General features: G+C 58.0%; 1 protein-coding gene across 1 annotated transcript in view; it reads left to right on the top strand.

Annotated features, from left to right (window-relative positions):
* Nucleotides 1-10,651, top strand: part of EPHA2 (EPH receptor A2) — a 31,320-nt gene extending 20,669 nt beyond the window's left edge. Inside the window, exons 4-17 of the mRNA XM_073656131.1 lie at nt 5,923-6,078; nt 6,159-6,491; nt 6,573-6,697; nt 6,793-6,946; nt 7,042-7,147; nt 7,226-7,281; nt 7,366-7,491; nt 7,793-7,978; nt 8,054-8,115; nt 8,354-8,563; nt 8,887-9,036; nt 9,121-9,314; nt 9,398-9,553; nt 9,788-10,651. Of these exons, the coding sequence (XP_073512232.1) occupies nt 5,923-6,078; nt 6,159-6,491; nt 6,573-6,697; nt 6,793-6,946; nt 7,042-7,147; nt 7,226-7,281; nt 7,366-7,491; nt 7,793-7,978; nt 8,054-8,115; nt 8,354-8,563; nt 8,887-9,036; nt 9,121-9,314; nt 9,398-9,553; nt 9,788-9,893 (2,120 nt within the window). The 3' untranslated portion in view covers nt 9,894-10,651. The remainder of the gene's footprint in view (nt 1-5,922; nt 6,079-6,158; nt 6,492-6,572; nt 6,698-6,792; nt 6,947-7,041; nt 7,148-7,225; nt 7,282-7,365; nt 7,492-7,792; nt 7,979-8,053; nt 8,116-8,353; nt 8,564-8,886; nt 9,037-9,120; nt 9,315-9,397; nt 9,554-9,787) is intronic.
* The last annotated feature ends 1,513 nt before the right edge of the window (nt 10,652-12,164 follow it).

The following is a 12,164-nucleotide window of genomic DNA, read 5'->3' as shown; positions in this document are numbered from 1 at the left end:
GAGGCCCCTGGACTCCGTGCCCCCTCCTCGCTGAGGCCGGACGTGCTGGCACGCTGTGCAGGGAGATGACCCCAGGTTCTGGGAACGCAGCTCTGCAGCCATGGTTGTATTTGTCTGTGGTCAGTTCCCAGCGCCTTCTCCCCGGGGCCGCGGGCGGAGCGCCGATCGGACATTCTGGGTTTAATTTTAGGGCTTTGTTTGTGACTGAGCGCTCCTTGTACGATCGCCCTGGGAATTTTGTCCCCCATGTGGCCACGTCTCCAGAGTATAGAAGCCCCCTTGTATCCGGATGTGGCCCCTCGTGGATCACATCGGCAGCCGATCGCCATGTTTACCGCGAGGTGCCATGAAGAAACGATGGACCTGGTTGTAAGTCCTGGGCCCGGTGGGCGCCGTTCTGATCCGCCGCTGTGTGTTTCTGTCCATGACATGGATCTGGCCGCAGCGTCCGACATCATGGATCCCCTCCCCCACGGTGACCTGATGTTTTGCGCCCTCTTTGAGGCGTGTGATGAGGACGTGGCCGGGAAGCGATTGTTCTGGATGTGTCACCGCCTGATTCAGCGCACAGGTGATCCTCCCGGCCTCCATTAATCTCTCCTGAACCGTGGGAACAGGGCGGCGCCATCAGTGACTCGCAATCAGTGACTCGCACCTCTCCGCAGGTCACCCGAGTCCTCGCCCCTCGTGAAGTTTCGGCAGGTGTCAGACCTCCAGGAAATTATATTTGGAGGCCGCGGTCTCACATCGGCCGTGTTGGGTTTCACTTCCGAAGATTTACGGACGTGTTTGTAGAGGAGCCTGGCCTTTCGCCAGCAGTCGTGTTCTCTCTGGTATCAGCTACTTCCAGGGCCCCGCGGAGGCGACTGTGTGTGTGTATGTGGGCAGAGTCCATGCCTTCTGTCTGGGGCCACAGGTCCCTATTCTGGGCACGGTTGCCTGTAGGGATCCAGTTAGCTCATGGCTATAGTGGGGAGTAGACAGACATCAGATGTGGCCCCCGGCTATCAGCCCTGGGGCCACAGTGAGTGTCCGGCACAGCTGTCCTCCATTGGGGGCGAGTGACTCGCTGTCCACAGCCGCTCGGCTCGATCCGAGGGTCTCGTTCCGGGGGGTCGTTCCCGGATGAGATGTTGCTCTTTGCAGTGAGAATCGCAGAAGGAAGCGCGGCTTCCTCTTCACATCCCGAGGTCGGGAGCCCCCCGAACCGCCAGCAAGCAGGAAGCGGTGATTGTGCGGGATATCCGACGAGGAGACGCAGGTTAAAGGCACGGATCCACATTCATTCATTAGTTCCTGCATCATCCGTCCGCTCCTCGATTCTGCGGGAGTGAGAAGGGTTAATCCTCGTTTCCTGCAATGTAAATAATCTGGAACACGGAGCTGGGGCTTCAGTAAATGCGGAAATTGACTTTTGACCGCTCCTTTGTCAACAGCTTTAGCAGATTTTATCCTTATCCTTTCTGTGGATTTGATTGTTGGGGAGGGGGCGCTGTTCTATTGGGGTCTGAGGAATGTTGCGCTTTGCACGTGGTGACAGGCGGTACTGCAAGTGAAAAAAAGTGTCAAACCCCTTCCAGAAGCCGCTGTTTGGGGGGCTGATACCCCTGGCATCAGGGTTTCATTCTTAAGCTGAATGTCCACATTGATGTGAGAGTGTGCTGGAGATTTTTGGGCGAGCCCCTTTTAATCCTGCGGATAACCTATATCTTCGGTCCATATTGGTGCTGTGTGGGGGCGTCATGCACTCGGCTTGGGACATTATCTCGGCCTCCGCCGTCTGTTCTCGCACATGGAGACTTGTCCTGATGTCTTGGATTCCGATCAAGATTGAGCTTGTCCTGGGACAGGGGCCGCGCCGGCCTTAAACTCGTCTCCTCCAGCTGTGAGCGTGGGACGGGACATCTGCAGGAAGGTGGGGGTGATAGTCCTGACCCTGACGGCTGCTCTGTGTCTGCCCATTACCAGAAGCCCCCACTCCCCCACAGTGTGCGCCCTCCCTGCCCGTGCCAGGTGCCCGCTCATCAGTACAAGGACCCTGCGCATCTGCATTGGGCCGTAAGTGGCGTCCTCCTCCCCCCACATGGTCCTGCTCCAGCTGCACATGGGATGATTGGGCCCTCACCCGCTGCCCACGTCCAGGGCCTCGTTCCAGGCTTACATTGTGGTGGGGTACAGGCAGCGGGTGGTCCTGGGCAGGTACCAGCTCCCGGCATCGGACTCAGACAAGGGCCGGATTATCGGGATTATTGTCCTTGGTGTTTGTGTCTTTTATAACAAATTGGAGTCAGAGGTCAAAATGGGAAAGTGGTGCGGGGGTGAGGAGCGGGGGGCCTGGGGCCCCAGCCATACACTCCCAACAGTGCAGCAGCCCCTCGGGCAGGAGAGGTCTCCATCAGGGTCACGTGTACCTGTCACCGGGGATTATCCCCGACAGAGCACAGCTTGTGCACAGAGCTGACGCTCTAACCCAGTGTGTGACCACTTTGACATGAATCTTGCGGCCCCCCCACCTTCCCACCCTGTTCGAGGTCTGGTCTCCATACCTTTTTTTTCTATGCATTGAATTCTCTTTATGGAGGCATTCTGGGCCGCTGTCATGTGATCGCCCCGCGCCAGGGTCGCCTCTGTAGGCTCGGTTGTGATGGCGCTGAGGGGGGTGTTACATGGCGGCTCTGTAGTCTCGGGTTTGACGGCGCTGAGGGGGGCGTTACATGGCGGCTCTGTAGTCTCGGGTGTGACGGCGCTGAGGGGGGTGTTACATGGCGGCTCTGTAGTCTCGGGTGTGACGGCGCTGAGGGGGGTGTTACATGGCGGCACTGAGTGGGGTGTTGCATGGCGGCTCTGTGGGCTCGGGTGTTGCATGGCGGCTCTGTGGGCTCGGGTGTTGCATGGCGGCTCTGTGGGCTCGGGTGTTGCATGGCGGCTCTGTGGGCTCGGGTGTTGCATGGCGGCTCTGTGGGCTCGGGTGTTGCATGGCGGCTCTGTGGGCTCGGGTGTTGCATGGCGGCTCTGTGGGCTCGGGTGTTGCATGGCGGCTCTGTGGGCTCGGGTGTTGCATGGCGGCTCTGTGGGCTCGGGTGTTGCATGGCGGCTCTGTGGGCTCGGGTGTGACGGCGCTGAGGGGGCTGTTACATGGCGGCTCTGTAGTCTCGGGTGTGACGGCGCTGAGGGGGGTGTTACATGGCGGCTCTGTAGGCTCGGGTGTGGGGGGAGTGTTACATGGCGGCTCTGTAGGCTCGGGTGTGACGGCGCTGAGGGGGGTGTTACATGGCGGCTCTGTAGGCTCGGGTGTGACGGCGCTGAGGGGGGTGTTACATGGCGGCTCTGTAGGCTCGGGTGTGAGGGGGGTGTTACATGGCGGCTCGGGTGTGAGGGGGGGTGTTACATGGCGGCTCTGTAGGCTCGGGTGTGAGGGGGGGTGTTACATGGCGGCTCTGTAGACTCGGGTGTGACGGCGCTGAGGGGGGTGTTACATGGCGGCTCTGTAGGCTCGGGTGTGAGGGGGGTGTTACATGGCGGCTCTGTAGGCTCTGGTGTGAGGGGGGTGTTACATGGCGGCTCTGTAGGCTCGGGTGTGAGGAGGGGTGTTACATGGCGGCTCTGTAGGCTCGGGTGTGAGGGGGGGTGTTACATGGCGGCTCTGTAGGCTCGGGTGTGAGGGGGGTGTTACATGGCGGCTCTGTAGGCTCTGGTGTGAGGGGGGGTGTTACATGGCGGCTCTGTAGGCTCGGGTGTGAGGGGGGTGTTACATGGCGGCTCTGTAGGCTCGGGTGTGAGGGGGGGTGTTACATGGCGGCTCTGTAGGCTCGGGTGTGAGGGGGGGTGTTACATGGCGGCTCTGTAGGCTCGGGTGTGAGGGGGGGTGTTACATAGCGGCTCTGTAGGCTCGGGTGTGAGGGGGGGTGTTACATGGCGGCTCTGTAGGCTCGGGTGTGAGGGGGGGTGTTACATGGCGGCTCTGTAGGCTCGGGTGTGAGGGGGGGTGTTACATGGCGGCTCTGTAGGCTCGGGTGTGAGGGGGGGTGTTACATGGCGGCTCTGTAGGCTCGGGTGTGAGGGGGGGTGTTACATGGCGGCTCTGTAGGCTCGGGTGTGAGGGGGGGTGTTACATGGCGGCTCTGTAGGCTCGGGTGTGAGGGGGGGTGTTACATGGCGGCTCTGTAGGCTCGGGTGTGAGGGGGGGTGTTACATGGCGGCTCTGTAGGCTCTGGTGTGAGGGGGTGTGTTACATGGCGGCTCTGTAGGCTCGGGTGTGAGGGGGGGTGTTACATGGCGGCTCTGTAGGCTCGGGTGTGAGGGGGGGTGTTACATGGCGGCTCTGTAGGCTCGGGTGTGAGGGGGGGTGTTACATGGCGGCTCTGTAGGCTCGGGTGTGAGGGGGGGTGTTACATGGCGGCTCTGTAGGCTCTGGCCCGACACTGTGTTTGTCCACAGCCCGTGGCTGATGACTTGGGACGGTTGCCAGGGCGGATGCCCGTTGTTGGGTGCTCGGTGTGTGGCTCGTCCATGTTTCCCACCCCCTTCGCAGTGGAGTGAGACCCTCCGTCCTTTGATGATTTCTGGAGGACAATGCCGCCGTCTCTCTCGGCCATTTCCCACAGACGCTGCCGTCTTGCTATCAGAATGCTTCCTTTTGAGGCAGCGCCGAGTCCTGGGGAAGCCCCCCGCAGCTGGCAGATGCTCCCAGCCCCTCCTCGCTTATCCTCTCTATTGTCCCCAGTCCATTCACGGCTCACAATGGCTCGGTCTGGTGTGGAGATCGTCCTTTATGTTTCTGCTGCCGACAAGCCGGGTCAAGAGTTTCCATTGACCTCCATCAATCTGCCGGGAGAGCTGAGTGACGGCGCGGGGGTCCGGAGAGGGGCGTACAGCTGGGGTCCCCTCCATCACGGCTCTCGCCGCCTCACTTTCTGCAGTTCTTTCTCAAGAGTAATGAAAAGTGGAGCAATCGCCCGTAGCACCCGAGCAGCTGGAACTTCCCATTGGCTGGAGTCTGGTTGCTATGAGCGACCGTCCACTTTTCCTCTGTGTCCTGGAGTCATCCGTCCTTGTTCTCTGCCGTCCTCATGGGGTGTTAACCCCTCGTCCCCGGGACGTTTCTGGAGGTCTCGGTACGTTGCCGCTCTCTTTCCTCGCGCTGTCATGGCGGCTCTCTCTCCCTGTGGTTGAGCGTTTTGCTCCAGGCAGGGAACCTGCAGTAATTTTAGGATTTAACCACTTGTTGCTCTGCTCCTCCCCGGGTGTTCAAAGAGAATGGGGGAGGGTGGGGGTTGTGATCCTCCGCCTGTGATCTGCCCCCATCAGCTGCAGGTCCTGAGGACGTGCAGGTATTTGAGGTGATGGACCCGTATTGTTGTGAGCTGGGTCGGGGGTGACGCCTCGTCCGGGGTGGGGGGCACATACATAGAGAAGCCTGATTGTGTCCCGGCCCGAGGACTCTGCGGCTTCGCATCTGTTTCCTATTTGCGGTGCGATGGATTTCGGCTTCTTTTTTTCCGCCGTCGCTCTCCTGTTAAGGCGTTGTGAATATCGTTTCCCCGTCTGGGCCCGCACATTATACTCCGACCATAAAACCCCGGCTGGGTCCAGGACACCGAGCCGTCCTCAAATCCACGTCTGAAGGCCGCGCTGGGCCGTGAAGTGGGGACGCCGTGACGAGGTCTCGGGTCGGGGAACTGGTTCGGCAGGGTGACTGGTGTCAGAGCTGGTCCTCCTGAGAGATGACAGACGAGCCTCCATTACTGACCCGTTCAGCTGCCATGACGGCTGCGAGTCCTCGCTGTATAACGTGCAGGTCGGGTGGTCTGCGCCTCATCTACGTGTTCCCGCCATATACTGTGTGTGGATGATGCGGGAAGTCGTCGTCCACAGCTTCTATCCTTCGGGATATTTACCCGTCTGAATCTTTTTTCTCTGCAGCCTGTAAAGCCGGGTTCTTCAAGGATGAGGCCTCCATCGGCCCCTGCCAGCCCTGCCCCGATCACACCGAACCCTCCGCTGAAGGCGCCACCTCCTGTCTGTGCCAAGATGGCTACTTTCGAGCGACGACGGACGCCATCTCCTCCCCGTGCACAAGTAAGTCATGGAGGCTCTCTGATGGGTGGGACGCATGGACTCCTTGTAGGCTTGCCTTCTAATCGTCTGCTGTGTTGTAGGTTCCCCATCGGCTCCTCGTGACCTCACGGTTGTCGGCTCTGGGTCTAAGATCATGCTGCACTGGTTGCCTCCCAGTAATAATGGTGGCCGCGAAGATGTCATCTATGTCGTCACCTGTGAGCAGTGCTTGCCCGACCAAGGAGACTGCCAGCCATGTGATGCCAGTGTACGGTACTCCGAAGATCCGCTCCACCTCATAGGAACCTCGCTAACGGTCAGCGACCTGGAGCCGCACCTGAACTACACCTTCACTGTAGAGGCCCGAAACGGCGTGTCCAGCCCCAAATCTGGCCGCAGCTACACCACCCTGCGCGTCAGCGTCAACCAAACCGGTGAGGAGCCGCCGGTGTCCGCTGTGCGGTGAATGTGACCGTGAAGTCGTACGGGGTGTACTAACTTACCATCTCTTCTAGAACCCCCCAAAGTAACCTCTGTGAACCTGGACAATCGCAGCAAGAACTCGCTCAGCCTGTCCTGGTCCGTATCTCCACGGCAGCAGAACCGGATCCTGCGCTATGAAGTGGCCTATAATAAAAAGGTAAAGCACCCCGTCCCCCGTTCCCGTACGTCCTCGGTATCGGGGGGGCCGCCTCCTGTCCCGGCTCTCCCTCATTGATTTTCATTCTTGTCCAGAATGACGAGAAAAGTTACACCGTCCATCGCTGTGAGGGCAACTCGGTCACACTCGCAAAACTCTCCTCCAGCACGACCTACGTTGTCCGAGTCCAGGCCCAAACCCCAGAAGCCGCCGGGACCTACAGCATGGAGTACGAGTTTGATACCCTCCCTGAAGGCAAGTCTGGATGAGCCCCATTAATACGATTCCCCATTCACCCCAATAATTTCAGGCCGCAGGTCTCATGCTCCTTTTTGTCCTTTCACATTTAGAGCCCGAAGGTGCGAATCAGACGGCCATTATCGCTGGGGCAGCGACCGGCGTCGTCCTCATCATCGTCGTGATAATCATTGTGATATTTCTCCATCGCAGGTATGCAGCGTGGCCTCTCCTGGCCTCCTCCTCCGGCCTCCACTTCTCGTGTTGACCTCTGTCTTTTTCATATTGCAGTAGGAGAAATAGTCGCAGTCGCCAGTCCGCCGAGGACGTTTACTTCTCCAAGTCCGGTGCGTTTCGAGTTGCTTCCATTCTGATTCATTGTCTTTCGTCTTCTCGCTCTCATCTTCTGCATTCTCCATATTTCTCTACAGAACAGCTGAAACCTCTGAAGACCTATGTGGACCCCCACACGTATGAAGACCCCAACAAGGCCGTGTTGAAGTTTACCACTGAGATCTCTCCTAATGCAGTCACCAGGCAAAAAGTCATCGGAGCAGGTACGGTTTTCTGGGGGCGGATAGTACTAATCTGGCTGAGGACCAGCATAGAGCCTCCTCCACCGTGGGGGTCATTATGGCAGGATTACAGGGGTAGGGTTAGATGACATGTCCCAAAATATAATTCTGTGCAGTGCATTACGGGGTCTTAGTGGAGCTGACTGATGACGGTCAGCGCAGCTCCGGAGGGGACTCTGAAGATTACATGGACAGGAGCGGACCCTCATATCGCAGAGGTTTTTTTTTTTATAGCCGATATTAGGGTTAAGCTTGGATTAATTTGCGGACCCCGTCTTTGCAGGGGAGTTTGGAGAAGTTTACAAAGGGATTCTCAAGCTGCCTGGAAAGAAGGAGACTCCGGTGGCCATTAAAACCCTGAAGGCGGGTTATACGGAGAAGCAGCGCAGAGATTTCCTGAGCGAAGCCAGCATCATGGGGCAGTTCTGTCACCACAACATCATCCGGCTGGAAGGAGTCGTGTCCAAGTGTAAGGAGACTTAGTCCGTGGCTCCTCGGCGGCTCCGTGTTGTGAATGCGACTCACAGACGTTTTCTTCCCGCAGATAAACCAATGATGATAATCACCGAGCACATGGAGAACGGAGCGCTGGACAAGTTCCTGAAGGTGAGGGGGGACTGGGGCGAGTGCTGGCATGGGCTGCGATTTGAGTGGACACGGTGACCCCTATCTGAGGCTACTAACCCGTTATTGTTGGGAATGTAGATGCTATGCACGGTAGGACGTCAGTCTCCCCTATAGCCCGGGTTGTAGTATAACAGGCGCCTGATTATTAGACTGGGACCCCCAGCTGCCGGAGACGGCGTTCTGGTTGGGTTTGACGCTTTCTCCTTGGTTTCTGCAGGATAATGATGCGGAGTTCAGTGCCATCCAGCTGGTGGGCATGCTACGAGGTATCGCCGCTGGCATGAAATATCTCTCCGAGATGAACTATGTTCACCGGGACCTGGCGGCTCGGAACATCCTGGTGAACAGCCAGCTGGTGTGCAAGGTCTCCGACTTCGGACTGTCAAGGGTCCTGGAGGATGACCCCGAGGCAACATATACGACCAGTGTGAGTGTCGGTACTTGGAGAGGTTCATTCCTGACCACACAAAGCAAGTGGGGTGTCAAGAGGGTCCGAATCAGGGACACTGGTCCAATGTGAAATGAGATCCTGGCTGTTATAACCTGTCGGGGAGGGTTATTACGGCTTTGTAGTCCATGAAGCTGATCCTTTAAGCAAACAGGTGGATGTTTTGGGCTCTCCCGGGATTAGTCCGCCGCTTGTCTTGGGCTCAGGCTGTTTTTCTTGGGTGGAGACCGTCCTGCATGTGGTCATGGGGACGTCGCATCTTGGAGACGTTCCCTGAGACTCACCCCAAGCTTCTCTCATAGGGTGGCAAGATCCCGATCCGCTGGACGGCCCCTGAGGCCATCTCCTACAGGAAATTCACATCGGCCAGCGACGTGTGGAGCTATGGCATTGTCATGTGGGAAGTGATGTCCTTCGGTGAACGGCCCTACTGGGAGATGTCCAACCAGGAGGTAGGTGCCATCCGCACCGCTGATCGCGTAGACTGCGGGTGTAGTCCAGACCGGGCACTGACGTGTTACCATTCCCCCTCACAGGTCATGAAGGCGATTAATGAGGGTTTCCGCCTGCCGGCCCCGATGGACTGCCCTTCCGCCATTTACCAGCTGATGATGCAATGCTGGCAGCAAGAACGCAACCGACGGCCCAAGTTCGCCGACATCGTCAGCATCCTGGACAAGCTGATCCGAGCGCCCGACTCACTCAAGACATTGGCTGACTTTGACCCAAGGTAGGTACTACCACTCCCATGCTCCTCAGAGCATGAACACTAGCCCGGTGCTCCCAGTGACCCCGGATTGTGCTCTGCCCCAGGATCTCCATCCGCCTGCCCAGCACCAGCGGGTCCGAGGGCATGCCGTTCAGAAGCATCGCGGAGTGGCTGGAGTCCATCAAGATGCAGCAGTACACCGAGTGCTTCATGTCCTCGCAGTTCAACACCATGGACAAGATCATCCTAATGCACCAAGAGTGAGTGTCCCCCGCCCGAGGGTAGAGACCACCCATCCGCCAGCTCTGGCACATTGCAACCCACCCCCTGCTGTGAGAAGTATTGGGTCAGGGCTGGTCTTCAGCCCCTGGATGTTACCAGTCACTGCCAGCAAGCAGAGATATTGACAGTGGAGAACATAGGACCTCAGGTGTTTTTTCGGGGGGACATGTAATATCCAGGTTATTTAACCCTTTCCTGTGTTTCCTCTACAGTGATGTCAAGCAGCTGGGCATCCGCCTCCCGGGCCACCAGAAACGCATCGCTTTCAGCATCCTGGGGCTGAAGGAACAGGCCAGCCAAATGGGAATCCCCATCTAAGAAGTAGTGGTGGCCATCGCCCACCCGCTACTGGTGACCACCTAATCGGCAGACGGCAGGGCCCGACGTGGCGCTGGACCAGGACCGCGTGTGCTGCTCGGAGGGCCGGGTTCTTGCTTTTGCTCTGTGGTGCTGAGTTCTGCGGCGGGCACCTGACACCGGGAACCCCCGCTGGTGGGGACTCTGCGATCTCTGGACATGACTGCACTTTTCTATATAGAGACATGTTTGGGGGATTCCTGCGGCCCCTGCCCTCCCGAGCCGCAGACATCTGCCCCCGTGGGCATCATGGGTAGAGGACGGCTCGGCGTTGGAGAAGTGATCCTTGTAGTTGTGCGGTTGGTGTGACACGGTACGGGCCGGGGCCACATCTCGGAGCACAGATGTGAGGTGTGCAGTGTGTGCGCGGCCCCCGGGCATCCAAGCCCATCCCCCCTTCCTCATAAAGACTGCCGGGCCGATGTGCCTGCTCTCCGGCCTCCGCCACCCCAGATCTTGTGCAGGATATTGTGCGGGTCCCTCGCCCCCCTGTCCTCTGCTGTGACCCGGGGTGGCGGCCCCTCCGGCCGCCCTGTAAGTGCCTGACGAGGGGGATTTTTTGTTTTCTAACTTATTCTCGTGCCTTTTTGTACTTGGCCGCACCCCAGTGTTATCGCTGTGCGTTCGTCTCACAATTATTTATTTTTTTATATTTATTACAGGTTTTCTGGACGATTATAAGATTCTCAGAAATAAACTTGCAAATAGTTTTCCAAAAAGTTCTAGTCTTCATGGCGGCAGCGGCGAATATCGACCACCGGAGAATGGCCCCCCATGGTGAAGGGGGCCAAGTATCTCTGGGGTCCTCATGTAAACTACACGGCTCAGCTGACGGTATCATACAGGGCTCTGCAGTGCCGCCCTGCTGGTTCTTGTAGTCCCACAGTGGGATACCACAGACAATCGCAGCTGGGTGGATGTGGTTGGATCCATGGGAAACAATGTCATTAATGACTGTGGGGCCGGAGGTCCGGGAGGACGGATGTGGCCTTTCCCCTTTATCCTGAGCTTTCTTATGTGCGGTTCCTGCCGTTTTCTCCTCTGGATACAGGAGCAGCGCTCTTTGTTGCAGTATACGGGCGGCCGTCGGCCCGGGATGTCTGACATCTGACGGTGGTCTCAGGATTTGGTCAGTATTTTACCTCCGTTTTTGTAACCAGGAGAGGAAGAAAGCGTAGAATGGACACAGTCACCCCCTCTGTATTCATCACCCCCTGCTGGTTTTGCTTTACAAACACTGATGTGAAATACTGACCGTGTGAACGTGGCCTAAGATTTCGGCTGCTGTCGGCCCAGCCCGCTGTATGGCTCGTCCTGCTCACACAGCTGAGGGTTTGTTACTAGTGGATCCAGACAATGCTGTGGGGGCCACAGTAGATTTACCTGAAGATGATCCCGAGGCCATGGGAAGGTTGGGGGCCACAGATGTGAGGTCTGGGGGCCGCGGCCCTCCCCGCCATGGTGCCGGATACGCCCGGTCGCGGCTCCTGCCTTGTGATGGATTATAATTACAGACAAACTTCTGTGGTCGGAGCCAACGTGGCCCAAAATGTCAGGAATGTGCTGAGCGCGCGGATCTGCGGAGACACGGACTCTGATCACACAGGTAATGTGTCCAGGCAGCCAGCCAAGAAGAGAGGGCTGATAACAGGGAGCAGAGGCTGAGGGCTTATCACCCTGGTGCCTGCAGTCATGTCTGTACTGAGCCATCTGGGGGAGTCTGCGGTGGGGTCTCCGGCGTCGCCTCTCCAGGGAATAAGCGTTTCCATTCTGCTCTAATCTGATTATAGATCATTTCCTGAACATCGCAGCACTGAAGTCAACTCCACCTGTTCAGACAACACTCCTGAGGCCCCTCATGCCTGACGGTAGAGACATGCACCCCCATACTCCAAAGAGACACATAAGCTGACGCTCATGCTGGCTGCATATGTACATGGAGGAGCCCCCTGTACATGGAGGAGCCCCCGCTGCGGGGTAATTACAGCCCCGAGAAGCTGCGACTTCCCCACAACGTGAGGAATGTAAATTACAGGACAGAATATTCCTCTGATCTCCGAGTCCAACCCAGAGACCGCAGCGAGGGACGGCGGAGGGGATCACTGAAGGACGGCAGGGTGGATCAGTGCTGGGGATCACTGCCGGGGGATCACTGAAGGACAGCAGGGTGGATCAGTGCTGGGGATCACTGCCGGGGGATCACTGAAGGACGGCAGGGTGGATCAGTGCTGG

The sequence above is a fragment of the Phyllobates terribilis genome, unplaced genomic scaffold (assembly GCF_046119375.1).
Source record: "Phyllobates terribilis strain yellow unplaced genomic scaffold, ASM4611937v1 Scaffold_12__6_contigs__length_324123572, whole genome shotgun sequence".
Classification (NCBI taxonomy): Eukaryota; Metazoa; Chordata; class Amphibia; order Anura; family Dendrobatidae; genus Phyllobates; species Phyllobates terribilis.
The sequence above is the reverse complement of the archived record's forward strand: the minus strand, read 5'-3'. Positions and strand labels throughout refer to the sequence as shown.